General features: G+C 44.8%; 1 protein-coding gene across 1 annotated transcript in view; it reads left to right on the top strand.

Moving 5' to 3' along the window:
* The window catches only part of SPPL2 (SIGNAL PEPTIDE PEPTIDASE-LIKE 2), a 136807-nt gene extending 119982 nt beyond the window's left edge, over positions 1-16825 (top strand). The window contains exons 9-14 of the mRNA XM_087397133.1: positions 674-727; positions 840-932; positions 6064-6206; positions 6424-6494; positions 6727-6810; positions 16405-16825. Coding sequence (XP_087253259.1) covers positions 674-727; positions 840-932; positions 6064-6206; positions 6424-6494; positions 6727-6810; positions 16405-16505 — 546 coding nt within the window. The 3' untranslated portion in view covers positions 16506-16825. The remainder of the gene's footprint in view (positions 1-673; positions 728-839; positions 933-6063; positions 6207-6423; positions 6495-6726; positions 6811-16404) is intronic.
* The last annotated feature ends 2048 nt before the right edge of the window (positions 16826-18873 follow it).

The raw sequence follows: 18873 nt of genomic DNA, 5'->3' as shown, positions 1-18873 counted from the left end.
TTCATTTATGATCTTGCATCCTTCTTCTGACGTCCCCTTTGACCCTTTGAACTGCTTCCCTAATGATGTTCAGCTCCTCGTGTAGGGATGGCTGGAGCTTCCCTTCATCTCCGTGTGTGTTTGCTTTCAATTTTGCATTCTCGTCTTAAAGACTAATCACCTGAGCTTCCAAGCTCTCTATCTTGGATGTAAGAAAACTGTTTTTCACGTCCATATCCCGCATCATATCCATCTGCATTTTCCCAATTTGTTTTGCCCATTTTGCATGCATTTCTTCTTGCCATCCTTTGATGTCGTCATTCATTTGAGCACGTATGTTTGAAAGCTCATCCTTCTTGTATTCTTCCACTTTCTTTTGTAGGCCTTCGATTTCAGCATCTTGTAGCTTACATACCTCTTTGATAGTAGATAGGCATGCTTTGACATTCCCATCCTCTACTTTTTGCCCTTTTGTCCAAACTACGCTGTATTTTTTGTCCTTGTCCCCTCTGGTTTTCTGATCGAGTGAGCTTTCCATAGCCTCTTCTAGTCTGGTCAATGAAGCATATCCTCTGCCTAAGTGTGCCTGCATCGCGGGTCTCACAGTGAAGATGGGTTCACAGAGAGAGAGAGAGAGAGAGAGAGAGAGAGAGAGAGAGAGAGTTTGAAGTGTTTGTTTGACTGGTGACATTAGGGGATGGCTTTGATAATAACTGTGCTCCAGATCGTCCGACTACCCAATATCAAGGCAAGATTTCTGCTATTTCAAAACATTGTTAGTAGCCTCATGATACAGCTTGACTTGTAGCGGTTAGATTATCCAAGGAACTGATAGTCTAATGGTGTTTAATGATCTACAGGTTTCTACAGTGCTACTTAGCTGTGCTTTCGTATATGACATCTTTTGGGTGTTCATGTCACCAACAGTCTTCCATGAGAGTGTTATGATTGTTGTAAGTAGTTCTCCTCATTTTTTACTTTAAAAAGATAGTTGGATGCAACGCCATAGATCTGTGTAACTGTTGTCAGTACAGAGCTCTGGAATGCATCTTTTATAACTCTTCTACTGAGCCATGTTTAAGGTGTTCTTAGAAACATATAAAAAGTTTGGTCGTTGATGGCATAAATGTGTGAAGTCATTTTTGGGTGCTAGATTTTTTTGGGCCTTTATAATGGTTTAGTCTGTCCATATGCACTTGAATATTTGAATTTTTAGAACTTTCAAATGGAGCTACCTTTAGCTGGGTTGTCAGTAGTGGTTTATGTCTCAAGCTTTGGGATTGGTCTTTTTGAAAGTTGAAGCTGTTCAGTGGTTCTTTCTGTGATTGCTCTCTCGGTTACCATGATTCCCTCATAGGGATACTAGTGCTAGCAACAGGTCTACTCATTAAAAACATTCATGTGCATACTACATAGGAGGCATTGATAAGTTGGAAAGGTTTTTTAAACAAATTATTTTTTCTGCACATATATCATTGATTACTTTATGTATCTTCAAATTTGGCTGACAATTAGCTATCTATGCAGCTTGCTTGGCTTAGATATTTAATTTCAGGGACACCAAAGTTGCCAGACGTTTGGAAACATGTTTGAAAAGCATTGCAAACTTGTGGAATTCTTTCCAAACATGTTTCGAATCAAGGCTTTTTTAAAGGTGCCTGTGTTATAAAATTTTCAATGCCTAGTATAAAAAGACACATGCGTAGGTCCTAAAATGCATGATTTCATGCGCTAGTGGCACCCAGAACACTCAGTAACATTTCCATAATCAATTATGATGGCCTCCTGTTTCGACAATCAGGAGTGAGCCTAGGAAAGCATCAATTATAAACTAGAAAGCAAGTTAGAACTTACGCTAATATTATCCTACAGCATACTTGATACATGTAACATGATACTATCCTGATTCCTAGGTACATTTACACATGAGAATTTAGAAATTCAAAGCTTGAAACAATTTAGTAAAACATAATTCAACTTTCAAGCATGAGTCATAACAACTTATATAAAACAAGCAAATCATAAAGCTCAAAGCTCAAGCCATGAGTCATGACTTATTAAAATTGTAAGTTATAAATACCAAGTTCAAGCATTGTTAAAAAGACCAAAGTAGCTATTGATATCAAGTTCAAACTTCAGACTTTCTACTCACTAGAGGCTATACTTAAGCTACATCTATGATCTAATCCTATGTCCATTGTCTATGCTCTGTGTAGATTCTAGGTTAGGACTCCATGCTCAATTTGATGCCTCAGGAGTCAGTAGCAATGTCTGCAATAGTCTCCTTGTCATCCACCTCGACAAGATTGACAAACTCCAAGCAAGAGCAATATCGAGGTAGCTTACAGGCTGAAGTTGCCTCCGCATTGGAAGATACATAATGCCTTTCATGTGAGCTTATTAAAGCAATATCAGGGAGATATTTCCGAGGATTTACCTGATGAGGTGCAGCCTGAAGTGGAAGAACAGGATGAACGTCTGGTCCTAGAGCAGATTCTGGCACACAAGGATAGAAAGCTCAAGGGTAAAGTTATCCGTCGCTACTTGGTAAAATTTCAAAATTACCCATCACTTGATGCGAAATGGATGGAGGAAGGTGAACTGGCAGATTCACCTAGAATATTGCAGCTTTACCTTGATGCTTTCCAATTAGAGCCGACTGCCGTCTCCTACAGGTAGTTCAGCAGAGCGAGCGTTTGGAGCATTACCTGGTGTTCGAGAGGGGGGTAGCACCTCCACTCCCTCAGTACAGACGGGCTCACTGTGATTTCATGAGGTCGCTTGATGACACTGTATGTTTCATCCGAGATACTGAGTTGATAGTATTTCTGCTGTGAGACTTCATGATATTGATGCATCTTGACTATTGATCGTCGAGGATCACATAGATTTTGAGCAGTGTATATGGATGGATGCATGCCTCTCCTAGCCATATTTTCACTGTCTCTATATACTATAGCTGCGGCTTTCTTGTATACTCTTTTATGCTATATTTCATGCTCGCTCCTGTGTTTTGGGGTAGCAAACTGTGGTTTGCTGTTTCAAGAGAGGGGTATGTCACGGGGGCGTGAAATTCTAAGTACTTTAATGTACTACAAGACCGCGACAACTTTGGTTTTAAAAGTCCAAGTGTGGGCTTAATAATGTGTAATTAAACGCGGCATGGTGCCTAGCACATAACCGTAATTAATCCCTAGGCCCAAAGGCATTTCAAGGAATTAAAAGAGTGGTTGTTGGGAAATGATGATGTGGCATTTTTAATGGGCCCCCTAGAGGGCCATGTACCTTCAGTGGCCCCCCTAGAGTTCCAGGTGGCTCTAGTGCCTTCTACATGCTCCTTTGCCATTCCTGGACCTTCTTGAGCCTTCTAAACTTCACATGTGTGGTTTTCTCTCTCATCTTCTCCCTTTGTTGAGATTTGGGATTGGTTTTTCAGCCTCCTTCAGCTGAATTCCGTTTTTCTTCATAACTCCTCACCCGTTTGGATTCCTCGACTTCCGTTTGGCCCGATGGCTTCCCCTCTGCCTCCCCTTGTAGTGATATGCTTTTCCCTCCGTGCATTTGGTAGAATGGGCAGAGCTGAGCACTTCTTTTGCTGGTCGAATTTGCAAAAGTGGCTTTTTCTGGACCTTTTTGCTTCTACCGCCTCCTGGGCCTCTCCTCTTGCAAAGCTACAGCTTTCTGTTGAATTTCGAGTGGTCCCACGCGCTGGTTGACTGGTTTTTCTCAGTTTTGGAGGACTTTCCGGCGATGAAACTTCTCCAAAACCTTCTCAATGCATTCCTCTCTGAAGCACGCTTCTTTTGAGCCCAAGAACTCCCACTTCTTCACGACAGAAGTGCTTCTTTTTGCATTTTTCAGTGGAATTCAAATGCTCTTTCTTCATGCCTTTGCACTCCTCTTTGGCTGAGAATGCAATTGGGCATTGGCTACTATGTCCTCTTGGCAATTGAGGACTTGGTTCGAGTTTTCAGGGCTTGGTGAGTTATGATTTTGCTACTGCAATTTCTTTTTGCCATAAGCTATTGGTTGGCCTCGTGTGCCGCCGCTTTCTTGGCTCACAGGTGCCCAGGCAGTGCTACATGAGTCATTCTTTGGTTGGGTACTTTGCTGATTTTATTTTGGAGCTTTGAAAAGCTTTGTGAATGCCATCTGAAAACCACTCAAAGAGAGTGCAGCTGGGGTGCAGTGTGATTGCATCTAAACAGCTAATGGAATTGCACTCGGAAAAGAGAATGCCTTTGGGTTGAGCCTATGGGTTAAGTGCACTTATGTGATGGTGTTCTATGCTTGAAAGCCTTGCGAAGGCTTAGTGAATTGGGGCTGCATGCTCAGTTGCAGGGAAGGTCTCCCAGATGCAACTTGTAATCATTTCATTGTGAAATATAAAGAAATACCGAAAGGGGCGCCACGGTGTTTGGGGCCAATCGGGTGCACTTGTCTATGTCTGTTGAGCAGGGGCATTCTAGCCTCCATCCCTTTTTCAGTGGTTTTGTTTGTGAACAAATGGGTAAATGCCAAATGGTGATCATGCAATGGTTAATGGTTGTGATATATGCTTTGTGAGCTGTAAATAAGTGCTGAAGTGATTAAAGGTTTGGTTCCACTGCCCTCTGAGTGATTAGAGGCCGGTTTCAGATAGTCCCTTAATTGTATCCCTTTTAGCCTTTCTAGACTGAAGCAACCCCTAGCCCAATCAGTCCTAACCCCCAACTAGCCAGTTTTGGCCTTCATCACAATGCACTTGTTGTTTGTCTTCCATGGAAAGGGAGTTCTGGATGGCTGAGGTGTTGAGGGCTGCCATGTGAGCCCCTTTGGCCAAACCAAAGGGTCCCCTTTTGGATCTCTGTCCCATTTGTCAAGCAAGAAGCACCACTTGCTAGTAATGGGAAGAAGGGAAAGAAAAAGGGGAACGGGATAGGTGTGGGAAGAGGGAAAAGGAGGACAAAAGAGGGGGTTGAGGAAAGGAGCCTACAAGGGGTCGGCCAGTTTGGGGCCTGCTCATGGCCCGGAAAGGGCAAAGGTCCAGCCCTAAGGCTGGCGAAACAGAACAAGGGACTGGAGCGAAGGACTGGTGACAGAAAGAGGGGACGAGGCCTTAGAAAGGCGGTAATAGCCCTAGCACCCAGTGCGGGGGGCTATGCTGGCCCGAAGTGGCACAAAGAGGAGGCAAGGCCTCTGTACGGCCTTGCTGAAGCCCAAAACGGGCTGGAAAGCCAACATAGGCTGGCAAAATCAGCCCAGAAAATGGGCTGAGTAATGGTCCAAAGCAGGCTGTAAACAGCTCATCAAGGGCTGGATGGGGAAGTAAAGGGGCAGGGAGCAGACAGGCAGGAAGCCAAGACACAAGAGAGGGAAGGAGGCAGCTCAAAGGGACGGGAGCTAGCAGTGGGTGTCAAGCAGGGAAAAGCTTGTAAGGTCTGTAACAGCGTGCCAGACAGTTAGGGGGGTGAAAAGAATCTCCAGCTTAAAGAATGATATCTGGCAATTTGATGATCTAGAAACAAGAAGTGGTGATGCCAATTTGAGTCGATAGATAATAGGGGTGTGGTCGGAAAAGTGGATCATTGGAGTGATAGCACAACACCTGGTTCTTTGGGGCTGCCCATGGTTCTCATTGAGTTTGTTCAGTCAATCAGTCAGCAGTTGCTAGGTCTCTGGTTAGGGGATTCAAGAAAGTGCTTGTAACGAACAAGCAAGCAATGCCCCGAGAGTATAGGATTGTATGTCGAGACCCGGCTGTTTCTGTGCCCTACCAAAATCCACAACGGATGAACGAGTACCACAATCCGAATGCTAGTGACATTGTTAACAGATTTTACAAGCTCGTGACTCTATTAGGCTTTGTTTTAGGTTTTTTTCTTTAAAAATCGTTTTTCTTCTAGGTTATGCTTTGAAATGTTGTTTATCTCAGCTGTGTTTGGTGTATATTCCTGTCATGGCTTGTTTAAGTTGGGGAGAAGCCATATATTCTCTTTCTATTTTTTATCATTGTGTAACTGTATCCTATATTCTGTCAACAAGGGGAAAGTGCAGCAGATGATATAGTTTTTTAGGTTACATATGCTATTGATCTTTGAACAGGTTGCTCGAGGTGATAAAAGTGGGGAGGATGGCATACCTATGCTGCTAAAGATACCCAGAATTTTTGATCCTTGGGGAGGCTACAGTATAATAGGTTTTGGGGACATACTTCTACCAGGCCTCCTAATCTCACTTGCAAAAAGGTATTATAAGGTTTCTTCTTTATGTTGTGGGATGAAAAAGGGTGTTTTGCAGGGAAGAGGATTACAAGTTATACAAAGCACACCCAAGGGTTTTTTTACTTGAAGCGTGTTTGTTTTTACAAAGGACACCAACAGTTTCTCTACTTGGAAAATGTTCTTTCTACATGACCTGCATAATGGTAAAGCTTCTGAAGTTTAATGGTGTTTTGCCTTGCAGATTTGATGTTGCTACCAATAAGAGTCTTCGGAGTGGCTATTTTCTGTGGCTTTTAGTAGGCTATGGATTTGGTGAGTACCCCTCTTGAAAAAAAGATTATCTAATTTGTACCATCTTATTTGTGGTTAACTGTCAGTTTTCAACTTCCATTGTCATTGGCTATACGATTCCCACTTAAAACTGATTCGTGTCAGAATCAGCCATGTATTCGTATATGCAAGCTGTAAAGTGCTCTTGCATTGAGAAGCTCATCTTAATGCAAGTTTTTGGTCCCTGACATTTTTTGGTTCCTTATAATTGCAGGATTATTCATTACATATGTAGCACTCAATTTAATGGATGGGCAGGGTCAACCAGCTTTGCTCTACATTGTTCCTTTCACACTTGGTAAGTTTACATGAGCTTAATGCTGCATCTGGCATGGACTTTGACTGAAACCGTTGCTCTTGCGGAAAGATTCAGTGTGTGTTAAATTTTGATATAGAGCATTTTCCATTGCTCAGTCTTTGCAGGATAGCCTCAAATTTTCCATATGGAATAGTTTAACTGTCATGTGAGTGCACAATGTGAGGGAGGAAGCTCAAACGTCAATGCTGCATGCTTTAGGAGGCCCTATCTCCTTCTAACACACTAAAGCCGAATAGGAGAGCATTTTTGGAGATGTATCCTCCACCCGCCTGAATGGGTGGATTTTATTACCAAGGATCACCCTTCAAATTATTATTTACAAAAAGGTGGTATGTTTCTCCAACAAGCCTTGTGGCAAGTGAGCAGGACTAGCATATACTCACTCATCTGTCTCCTGTTGAGAGATAACCCCTTAAGGGCCGTTCCCACCATGCCTTGACAGGCAACCTCTTCCAAGCCCATTGAGTTATGGATCCTGCAGGGATAACTACTCAGTGGCACTCAAGTGCCCTTGTCTTGAAGCGTGTGCCCCCTGCTTCCTTCTATTCTTTCCTTAGACATCCCTTGAAAAGCAAACGTTGGAGAGTTTTCCACCTAGCTTCCAAAACTGCTTACTATAGGGACAAATCCAAAATAGATTTCTCATTGTCTCTATGCATTTCCACATCAACTTTAATGACAACAGCATGCTTTTTGTTGTATTTGCTGCCTATCAATCAATCTCCATGCCAAAAATACAGTTGGAAAGGAAGTCATCTTCCAAGATCTTGAGTCTCACCAACCAAAATTACTTTCTCTGCTGCATCCTCTTTAAATCTCTTGAGCTTTAAGCAATCCTAGAGACTTTCAAAGATCTGGTACCATCTCGTCAGCTTCAATGGTCAATCACACATATCAAAGATACAGTGGGATTGATTGGCTAATCAACACTCTTACCCTGCTTGGCTCCCTGCAAGCCCCTCTCTGAAAGCCTGAACTTTGCCTTTATAACTGGAGTCTCGCATGCACATCCACCGCTGAAGGTAGGGCCCCATAGGTCAAGACCATAATCTTCCTATGTAGTCTAAAGGCTACCTGTGGACCATATTCCCCAAGATGGATGTCATTCTCCTAAAAAAACTGGTTGTGCCAGGCTTGCTTTATTTCAATATGTCCAACTTCTTTTCCCATCTACATTTCTCCCAGAATTCTTCCTTGTTTCACTGGAGCAGAAAGATTCTATGTTCTGTTAATCCTTGAAGGATTAATAGTCTCTCTTGCCAGGGCAAGTCCTTCCATTTCCCACCTAGTTTGCAAGATTTTGGCTGCACCCAAATAAAAATGATATGACAACCTTTAATAAGCAACTTGATACCATAGGATGCATCCTCTTCTGAGATTCTCAAGACTTATTCCTCCTGCTTCCTCAGTCGAGGTTATTACATCACAGCCATACTGAAAAGATTTGCTCTCCATTTGAAAATGTCTTCAAAATACCTTTAACTCACCAAATATGGCTTTAATTGTGGTTGGACAGTGCTGAAAAAATGAGCTTAAAAGTTTTGTCCCCTTTCCCTTGAAATAGAATTCTATTAAGTATGAAAAAAACAGCCGAGAGAAGAAAGTCAAGGCTTAAATACATCATTCGGAGCATGAAAAACCGGTGGTAATATACCACTCAAAAAGTTTGAACAAATGAAAATTTTGATAAGAACCAAGACTGTAAATCATGTCTGTGATGGTCTCAGACAAGAAAGGACAACCCCTCCACTATCTGAAAGAGATCGTCCTCCTATGGCGGAAGAAGACCTAGAAGATCCATGCATCCTTGACCAAATAGCCATCAAAGTGTGTACGATATCTGTCTCGATACTGGCCATGGTGGACCTCGGTCCCATCAATAGCCTCTAGGTCTCCATATATTCCTGGCAGTGATGCTCGCTACAATCTCCCGCAACTTTTCTCTGATGCATTTGCAGGTCTGTACTGAGAGACAAGGGCAGCATGAAGTCAACAGAACTGTACACAATGGTGCATTTGGTTCACCATTCCTCCTCACGGCCTTTTTGGGGTGTCAACGTTGCGTCTATTGGAGAGGAGAATTGGACCATGGTGCTTTTCGATCTCATGATGTGGGACCAGATGCTTCATATGGAGGAGCGGCTAGTACCTTAGGGAAAAGACTTGTGGATTACCCCCGGAGACACAACCATCTATATGTTGGGCTTCTTACCGGACAGGAGAGGCTTGGGTGTAGTAGTAGTGGTACTGTAGGTGGGGCTAGAGGTTCAGCTTACACATGACACTCACTAGCCGCTACAACAGTGTGGTAGACGACTTGGAGTGGAGGCTTCCTTCATGATGCAGTGGACTTTGAAGGTTGGCATCAAGCCCACCATGCCTCTGACGCGCCGCAGCATGGACGAGGACTATTCTCCATCGAAGCTCCCTTCTAAGTCATAGAAATTAGATGTAGTCCCACTCATAGGAGGGTGTTGTTCGGCACCCCCCTTCCTACCCATGGGCTGGGCCATAGTTAGTTGGAACATGCAAGGCTCCATGATCGTACACCTCAGCAACCACAATCGTTGATACTGCGTCAATAGTTGTAGAGGGCTGTGGTAGGGTGGCCAATGGATTTTCTGTTGATCCAGGAGCACATGTTTTCAGTATCAAATATTAGTTGCCGCCGTCGTTCCTTCCAGGAGGGGCCCTGAGGTTTGGTCTCCCATAATAGGAAGGAGTGGTGGGGTTTGTATCTCGGTTTCTTAGGCAATGGCCGCCAACATGTTGGACTAGGGAGAGCTTATCACAGGTTAAGTAGTTTGGATGGATCTGCTGATGGGGATTCCAAGGTTGGGATCCTAAATGTATACCCCTCTAGCTTGCAAACAGTAACACACTGCCTTCTGGAGACGTTTGACTGAGAGCCTCACGACTATCAACTCTTGGGTTGTTGGAGGTGATTCCAACAACCTTGAGTTTGTGGAGGACAAGCAGGGAGGGGTTTCTTTCTTAGATATGCCAGGTGCTAAGAGGAGCATGTGGGAGCAGTTCATATGGATATTTTGGGAAGCATGATAATTTTAGATCAATTCCCGATTGTACTTCGCTTAGAGCAGCCCCGTCGTGGACTCCCTCGGAAGGGGGTTCAGTATGAGAGGGCAAGGATTGTAGAGGTTCGACATGTCGAGTTTTCCTATCACTCTTTTGGAGCCAGGTGGGTCCAATAAGGAGACAAGATGACCAAATAGTTCTTTTAAATCACTGGACCATGTTCAGCTAGGACTCAGCTTCAGGGGTTAAGGGATGCGAGCGAGCAGATGCATATGGACCCACATGAGATCCTTGAGATGACGACAGACTTCTATCGATCATTGTTTCAGTCCAAGGAGGACTTTCCATAGGTTGTGGCAGCCCGAGAGGTAGTGTGGGATCAGATTGCGGTAGTGGTCCCCTAGAGCTTGAGCAAGCAGTTAGAGGCACAATTCATTGGAGCTCTAGATGCCCTCAAGCCCCTGCCGCCTTAGAATTGCCTTGGGGAGGATGGTTTGACTCCATCCTTCTTTAGGAACTTGTAGGAACATATCCTCACCTCTTTTTGATTGGCTTTTCAGGAGATTTTTGATACATACTCTCCCGCAGTCCTTGAGTCGTGGTTGGATTTTTTTGATCTTGAGGTGGGGAGACAGGTCTGACATTCGTAAGTAAAGACTGATCATCTTGTTGGATACTACCTACAAGATCTTAGTTTAGGCCTTGAGTTTGCAGTTGGGGCCTCATCTCGTTGATATCATCTGCGACACACAGAAAGGTTTTCTTCAGGAGTGCAGCATCCTGGACAACATCTTCACCTTTTGGGAGGTAGTGGATTGGGCACAGGGGTCTCAACTTGTCACGATCCTTCTCTGGAGTTCGAGAAGGCTTATGACAAGGTGGAGTGGTCCATTCTAGAGGGCACTATGCTGAGGGTGGGTTTCTCAAAGAGGTGGATTGGAGGGGTCTCGACTATGTATGTAGGGAGCGCCAATCAGATGCTCATTGGTGGCCACATGGGAGAGGCCTTTACTCTTTCTCCCTCAGTTTGACAAGGATGCGTCCTTGTAGGGAGCGCCAATCGGATGCTCATTGGTGGCCACATGGGAGAGGCCTTTACTCTTTCTCCCTCAGTTTGACAAGGATGCCTTTACTCTTTCTCCCTCAGTTTGACAAGAATGCCTCCTTCCTCTTTCTCTTTGTAGCAAAGGCTTTGAGCCCCTTTCTACCTTCCTAGGCAGCGGGCCTCACTAGGATGTGGCTCTTGATTGGCCAAGAGGAGGAGCTTTTGGATTCAGAGTTTGCAAATGACACGGTACTTTTGGTGAAGGGTATCAAGGAGAGCCTAGAGGGGGTACGGGGAGCCCTAGCAAGGTATTGTTTGGCACGAGGGACCAGGATCAACTGGACTAAATCAGTTGGTTTCCACAATCGCCGTACTATTTAGCTTCCTCAATTGTTGTACTGTTTGGCCTGGGGGACCAACATCAACTAAACTAAATCAGTTGGTTTCCTTGCGGCAACTGAGGAGTTTTTGGATTCATAGTTTGCAGGTGACACAATACTTTTGGTGAAGGGCATTGAGGAGATCCTAGAGGGGGTACGGGAGGGCACACAACGAGATATCTATGTTGCTATCACTGTATTGAGCACTTGCTATAAAATCCTGGCAAAAGCAATCAGCTTGCATTTGCATCCCATACTTCCAGATCTTATTCATGATACGCAGACGGGATTTGTTCATGGCAGAAGAATTTTTTATAGTATATGCTCTTTTTGGGAAGCTTCTGAGTGGGCCATGCATAGTGGACAAAAGATAGCCATTCTACTCTTGGACTTTGAAAAAAGAATATGAAAGGGTAGATTGGGATTTCTTGGAAGGCAGCCTTCATCATTTTCGGTTTTCAGATACATGGATCAGAGGGGTTTCAGCCTTGTATAGATGAGCCCACAACTAGGTACTTATAGGAGGGGTCAGGGGAGATAGATTTCAGATCTCCTGATCAGTTTATCAGGGATGCCCTCTTGCCTCTTTCTTTTCCTATTTGTGGCTGAGGCTATGAGCATTTTTCTCAGATCTTGAGTTGACATTCTTAAGCTCAGACTACCGCTCAGATAGGAGAAGGACCTTGTCGATTGTGAGCTAGCAGATGACACTACTATCTTCTGGGAGGCCTCCCCTTAGACTCTTACTTCTTTCAAGACAGCCTTGGACTTGTTTTGTATTGCAGTAGGTGCTCACATTAATTGGAATAAGTCCAATGGCTTTTGGATGAGTGACGATGACACTCCGGACTGGGGGGCTGATTTGGGCTTCACTTGGACTCAAAGGGGTGTGTCAGTCAAATATTTAGGATGCCAAGTCGGTATGGGTATCTCTTCTTCGCAGTAGTTTGCTCCGGTGTTGGAGAGTATTAGGAGGAAACTCCTTTTCTGGAGTTCAGCCAGGTTGGACCTTGCATCCAGGGTGGTGGTTGTCAACTAGGTTCTGCTGGCCATGGCTTGGTATGTTTGCTCTTGTTGGTGCAGCTCCAGGGAATGCATCGCTCAGCTCATTAGGCCTATAAGAATTTTTTTATGGAGTGGGATAGATGGCACAAGATACACTCTTGCCAGGGTGGCTTTGGAGACCTTGATCCTTCCCATGCAGGAAGGGGTCCTCAACATCATAGATCCAGATATGGAATGCAAGGCCTTGCTTTGCAAGGTTGTGAATAGAGGCTTTTTGCTGGGGGATGAGCCATGGAAAAATTGGCTTGGCTCTCTTTGTGAAGACCTCAGATTTTCTATGAGTGGCAGGATGTCTCGTGGGCCATCTCCATTCGATGACACCCAATTGACTTTTACTCTGTGGAGGATGTGCCTATCTCCTGGTATAGACCATCATGCTGATGTGGATTCTGCCTGGGAGATACTGGCTAGTATTATTATTGCTTGGCAGATCTGGAGGGCCAGATGCACAGAGGCCTTAGATGGATCACAAGTCCACCCTTCTCATACTTTGGCCAGTATTTGGGCTGATACTATTCATACTTTGATGGCCAGTTGGGCGAGCATCCAGGAGTCCTCTTGGGCAGCTTCTACCAGGAGGGTTATATTCCTTTCGGAATGGAGAGGCTCACCCTTTTTCTCAGAGACTACATCAGGGTTGGGTGGCATTTTCAGCCTCAACCTTGGTTTCTCTCCAGCTCTTTTTGAGTTTTTATTAACTCCTCTACAATGTTTTTTCTCATGCCCAGAATGATGTATTTCCGCAATGAGCTTGCTCATGCGGGTTTTTTTCATACTTAATAGAAGTCTCTTTCATGAAGAAATATATATATATATCTATGCTGCCAGGTTGGCATTGACATTTTAGCAGAGCAATAGATTGCCACAGTATTGGATTGTGCATTAGGGCAAGCTTTTGTACTAGAGCTCGACTAAACTTTCTCTAGTAGGTAGAGCCCTTGTGGTCAATCATGTCTTCTTGGCGACAGCATGGTACATAGCCTCATTTTAGTGTTTTCCACAGGGGGTGCATGGGGCAGCTCAAGCCCGTTTCTTGTGGGCAAGACATTGTGCGCAAGATTGGATGGTATGCGGAACACTAGAGCCCGGGTTGCTTGGTAGACGGTGATCCTATCACAGTCAAAGGGAGGACTTGGCATCATTGACCTAGAGATGTAGAGCTGAGTTCCCTTGGGCAAGCTAGTGGTATGAGGTCTCACCCCAAGCTCTGATTCCTAGAATCGTACCATCCGATCTTGTGGGCACGATCAGATGGTATGCAAAACACTAGACCAGGGTTGCTTGGCATACGGTGATCCTACCATAGTGGGAGGACTTGGCATCATTGACCTAGAGATGCAGAACTCCCTTGGGCAAGCTAGTGGTAAGAGGTCTCACTCCAAGCTCTGAGCCTTGGAAGCTCTTGCTTCAATGAGGGCTTCTCAGGAACACCTCCTGCATAGGACAGTGGCAACGCTCCTATACATGGATTTTCTAAGAGGCTCCTCGTTGTTGCGGACCCTTCATAGGGTTTGGCAGCGGTTGTGTAGTGGACTTGTTTGGTCCACCCCTCTCTGTCCGAAGGAGTTTGAGAGGTAGTCGCTCATGTGGCACCCCAAGGTATGGGATTAGGAGGAATATATGCCGGGGCAGCGGACATGCATTGGTTGGGGCACAGTGGGACAACGGTCGAGCTAGGTCCTTTGGGACTTGGAGGTGCCTCCCTGCAGAGATAGAGGCACGAGAGGACACTCTTCTCATTTGAGGCGGGCAAGCACATGGATGATAGAGATTAAGGCCGCGATCCCGCAGCCCCTTGTCCCTCCACCAACTGGTATGGACAGTTCTCAAGGACCGGGTTTCCTCTTGTGATTCAATTCTGCAGTAGTCTCTTGGCTTCTTCCGGTGCAAACTTTACAAAGTAGGGCCTAGAGTTCTCCTCCAATCAGAGATTGTGAGAGACTTGGATGCGGTCGGGTTTTTGGATCCCTTGAGTGGCAAAGGGTCAGAGTGGGGGCCAATCCAGGCAAGAACTAGACCATCTACCAATTCTAGTTTCGGCAAGGTAGGAGGGGGGAGGTGGCATCTATGGTTATGGGAGGGCTGGCCTTTTGGAGAGATTCGAGTACTTTTGGCTAGTTCGCTTAGGGCACTCGGATAGAGTTGAGCATCTGTGGCAAAGGATGGAGTCGAATCCATGCATAAATGTGATGGTTGTACAACACTAGAATCAAATAGTGCTGAAGTAGATGGGACTGCCTCGTATTGACGACTTACTGTCCAATTCACCTCATGTTGAGGGCTTACCAAGGAATGTGCATGATCAAAAACTGCAGGCTGATCCACGCTAACATGTGGAACATTTGCATCCAATCTCTCGACACCCTTTTTCTCTTATACCACTCAGATTGGCGGTGGATGTCAGCCCACTCAAGAGAGCACCATTACTTGGAGCAGGAGGCTCCCTTGGAGGCGATTTTCCGCTTTTGGTCACATCTGTGGACCAGCCTTAGGCCCCAGAAGATCTCTTCTTCTGGATGGTACCCCATGGAGGACTGCCTATTGGTCTATGGTTGGAGGAGATGCAGGTGGATGGTAGATGCCTTCTGTGTGCAGGCAAAGCCTGAAGACAAATCCGTATTGTCTTTGGGGCTGCCCAGTAGCGTAGAGGATATGGTTGAAAGCCATCCAGAGTGTGGCTAGTGTGCAAAGGATGTAGCAAGACTTCACTTGGGGGATGGCTGGCATGGCTGACAGAGGTAGGAAACGCCTTCTCCATCAACCCAGTTCCCTAGTCTACAGGATTCAAGGCCAACACGTTCTGAGGACAGAGGTGTACGATGTGACTCCTCCCGCCCGCCTATGGCCTTCACCCTCACCCAAGGACAGCCTCTGATAGACAGTGTCCAACATCACTGCTTGGAACATCCGGGTTGTCTGCTGCAGATTTGTAACGGGAGGGCATCAAGTTCCCCCGACAGCCACCCTCATTGCCATCTACTAGGATATCATCCACACCCTACGCACCACCTAGGAGCTTGGGACTCCAGGGTCTAGAGCGACCATTGAAAGGTGGGAGTGTTTTCGCAAGGCCTGGACTGCAGGTATCTTCTGTATCATCACGGTGAGAGGTATTCGTCGGTTGTATATGCCTCTTCCTTGGTTGTCAGCCCCTACTCTAGAGATTCCCTTGAGGTTTAGACAATCGAGCATGCGCTTGTGGGATTCCTTGTGAAATTCGTCAAGGGTACACATTGTGTCTTTGCGTGGGGCTTTCAAGTTCTGCATGAGGTAAATTGAACACCTTGACTAATGTTGCCTGCCCTCTTTGTTCAGAGGTCACGCTCCTACGTCAAAAACACACAACCGTGTCAAAAGACACAACCATCATATGAGAGAGAGAGAGAGAGAGAGAGAGAGAGAGAGAGAGAGGTTTAGGAAGGTCAACTGTCCCCTATGTTGGTCTTATATAGCACAACATGTTGTCCTTTATGCTGGACTTTTTGTGAAACGTTTCAATTTTGAGAGTTCTTTTCAAAGAACCCAATCATGATACCAAGTATCCAATGCAATACTAGGCGTGGCATAGGAGCATCGAATGAAAGAGAGAGAACTTCACAATCTGCCGTTAGTATAATTAATGGAAAAGGGTGAAGGTTTTCAATGTTTTTTTATTTCACTATACTTAGAAATGGCTTGTTAGAAGCTTGAGGATCATCCTAGACATGGAAGAAATTTCATCAATTAGATGTATGCAATGCAGAGTATGCCTATGGATTTTGAAGAGATCTTAATCTATAGTGAGGGGAGGTACTTCCAGAAAATATGACTGACGATCCAATGACTGATGCAAGATATTTGCTATATTACGTGTGGCATAGGAAGGTTTAGTAGAATGAGAGAAATGCCTTTTTAAGTATAGTTGATGTAAGGAAATGGCTTAAGTTGTTTTTCCTGCAGTCAGAGCTGCTTGGCAATATATTTGCATCTTTTGCATTTGTGTGGCAGTCTAGTCTATCCCAGGTTATGATACAGGTTTCTCACTGGTGTGTCTGCTCTGTCCTTTAGGCTCACTAATTTTTTTGGCCTGGAGGCGTGGAGAGCTGACCATGTTATGGAATGAAGGAGTGCCTCAACGAAAATGCCCACATGTCCTACAGTTGACATAAACCTTAGGCTCACAGATAACTTGATTCTAGGGCTCCACTGATTTGGCTTTTGGGTTAATGAAATGTATTAGTTGCCGTGGTATTTAAAATGAAGCTTTGTATATGCAGAATCAGGAAATACTTTCTAGTTTTCCAGCCTTGTAAATTTCTGTAACGTGACTAACATCTTTGTCATTGTGTCCAAGTCACTGTCTCTCCCTACTTATATGTAAACCTTCTATGTAATCTCTTACACCATGCCACAAATTTCCAACACTATACATTATGACAATTAGCTGTATTTGATATTGGAGAATGCTTCATTTCATTTCTCTTTTTTACTCTGGGTATACAGTTTTCAAAGTTTTGGAACATTGTGAAAGTTATTGGTGAACAAAAATATTTGGATTCATAAAACTCCATAAATGTAAGTAGGTTCATGTTCCAAGCACTTTATTTGGGGAGGGAGGGATGTGCCTGCACATGTGCACGCGCACGTCACGAAAAAGTGTGTGTGTGTGTGTGTGTGTGTGTGTTCAAGTCCTATAGAATCGCCTCTAGGAAACTAGAAGTGTATTACATTAAAAACAGACACCTAGCACATCAAGTTGTGCAAAAGATGGAAACGTAGTATTATTTGCCAAAGTAGTGATTATATCATAAATAACAAATAAAAATGTAAAAAATTATACCAATGAATTATACAAACTCCAAGCTTACTAAAAAATTGGGGCTTAATACTATAATCATCCAACACAAATAACAATGAGTTGACTATGATGGGAAGGTGGGTATCATGGATTCTAGCTACATATTCTCAAGACTATGATGGGAAGGTGGGTGGCATGGATTCTAGCTACATATTCTCAACGTCCAAAGTAAACATAGTTATAAAGCAAGAAAAATACGAATCATATTTTGTCTTTACTTGGGTTTCGCAAGGGAAGCTTTAGTTTGTAGATTAATGTCAATGCTTTCTCATGAGAACCAATACATGGGATATCATAGTTATGAAAAGTTACATGGAAATTGAAGGATATTATTAATGTAAGGAAAATCATCATTCATCTTTAAAAGAGAGTTAATATTGAAAATTTTGAGTCGAGCGGAAGACAGGAATTCTATGCATGAGCGTTCTTCCTCATCCTTTTGTCAGTGCGAGGTCTGGTGTGAAGCGCCCGAGATGGGGAGACTTGGAAGGTGAAGATCACGATGAAAGTGAGATGTCTGACAATAAGCAAGGTAGTTTTAATGCTGGTACCAATGTGGATCTCGGGACTGTTGGTGCAGCAATAGCTAAAGTGCAACTAGCATAAGTAGAGTGAAAGAGAACAAGACAACAGCACAACCTTGAGAGAATTTTCGTCAAATTCTACTCCTTTTTCCGTTCATTGAGAGTTCTTCCTAAAGAGCATCTTCTAGCTGCCTTAGCTAGGTGCTTGTGCGTCGGTTCTTCCTCACAGAGGGATTCTCATCCAACTTCAATGAGACAGCAGCGCGGCCTCAGCATCCACTCCCAAGCGAAAGATCAAGGCGCAATGCAAACGACTCTACCGGACGACATCACAAACTCCAGCAGCAACATATGCACAGCTCTATCGACGCTCCACACCACACGATTGGCAAAGGTGACCACTACAGCGGCTAAGGCGGACAAAACCCTACGACTTGCGCGTCAGGTGAGCGGCCAACGTCTCCAGCAATAACACAGCCCAAGACGACTCACCCGTGACCAACGAGCGACAACGAGCAGTTCCCACAGGAAATCAGCGAGCTTCCACGACCCGACCTAAGGTTGCCTCTATACAGCAACGCCAACACCCACAGAGACGGACGTCTACGCGTCCCTCCAACGACGTCGCCCAATAACGGCTGACAGCAACGCCCATCTATGGCTAGTCTCTCCACAAGAGACTCGGCTACAGAGTATTAGTCACGCACTCACAAGCCGCTGGCAAGCCTCAAGCGACCCACAACAAAGAGCTCCAACAACAAGCTCACGAAGCGGACGGCAAACGACGAAGCTCCATCAACTAAGCACGTTCAAGCAATCACGTCACGGGAGAGATGATGGAACTAGATGAATCTTTCAAATTTCGTCACTGGACTCAGTATCATGAAGATTCCGATTCCGACCTTGCGTGCCTATCTCATTGACACGCACCCAGCCAAGCCTTGGTCTACCAGCAGCTGCTGACACGTGGCAAACTACCATGTTCACTTTATTTGCCACTTTTCACCTCATCAGCATTGACATGCCATGTCATCAAGCCACATAGGTAGTGCCACATCAGTGACCACCATATTAGCCCTAGTGCCACATCAACAATGTCAGCTTAGCTTCCACATCAACCACCACCTCATCAATGCCACATCACTCTAATTGCCA

Source organism: Dipteris shenzhenensis, chromosome 26, assembly GCF_047967505.1.
Source record: "Dipteris shenzhenensis isolate YYH24624 ecotype China chromosome 26, Dip_SZ_1.0, whole genome shotgun sequence".
NCBI classification, from domain to species: Eukaryota; Viridiplantae; Streptophyta; class Polypodiopsida; order Gleicheniales; family Dipteridaceae; genus Dipteris; species Dipteris shenzhenensis.
This window is presented reverse-complemented; position numbering and strand designations above follow the sequence as displayed.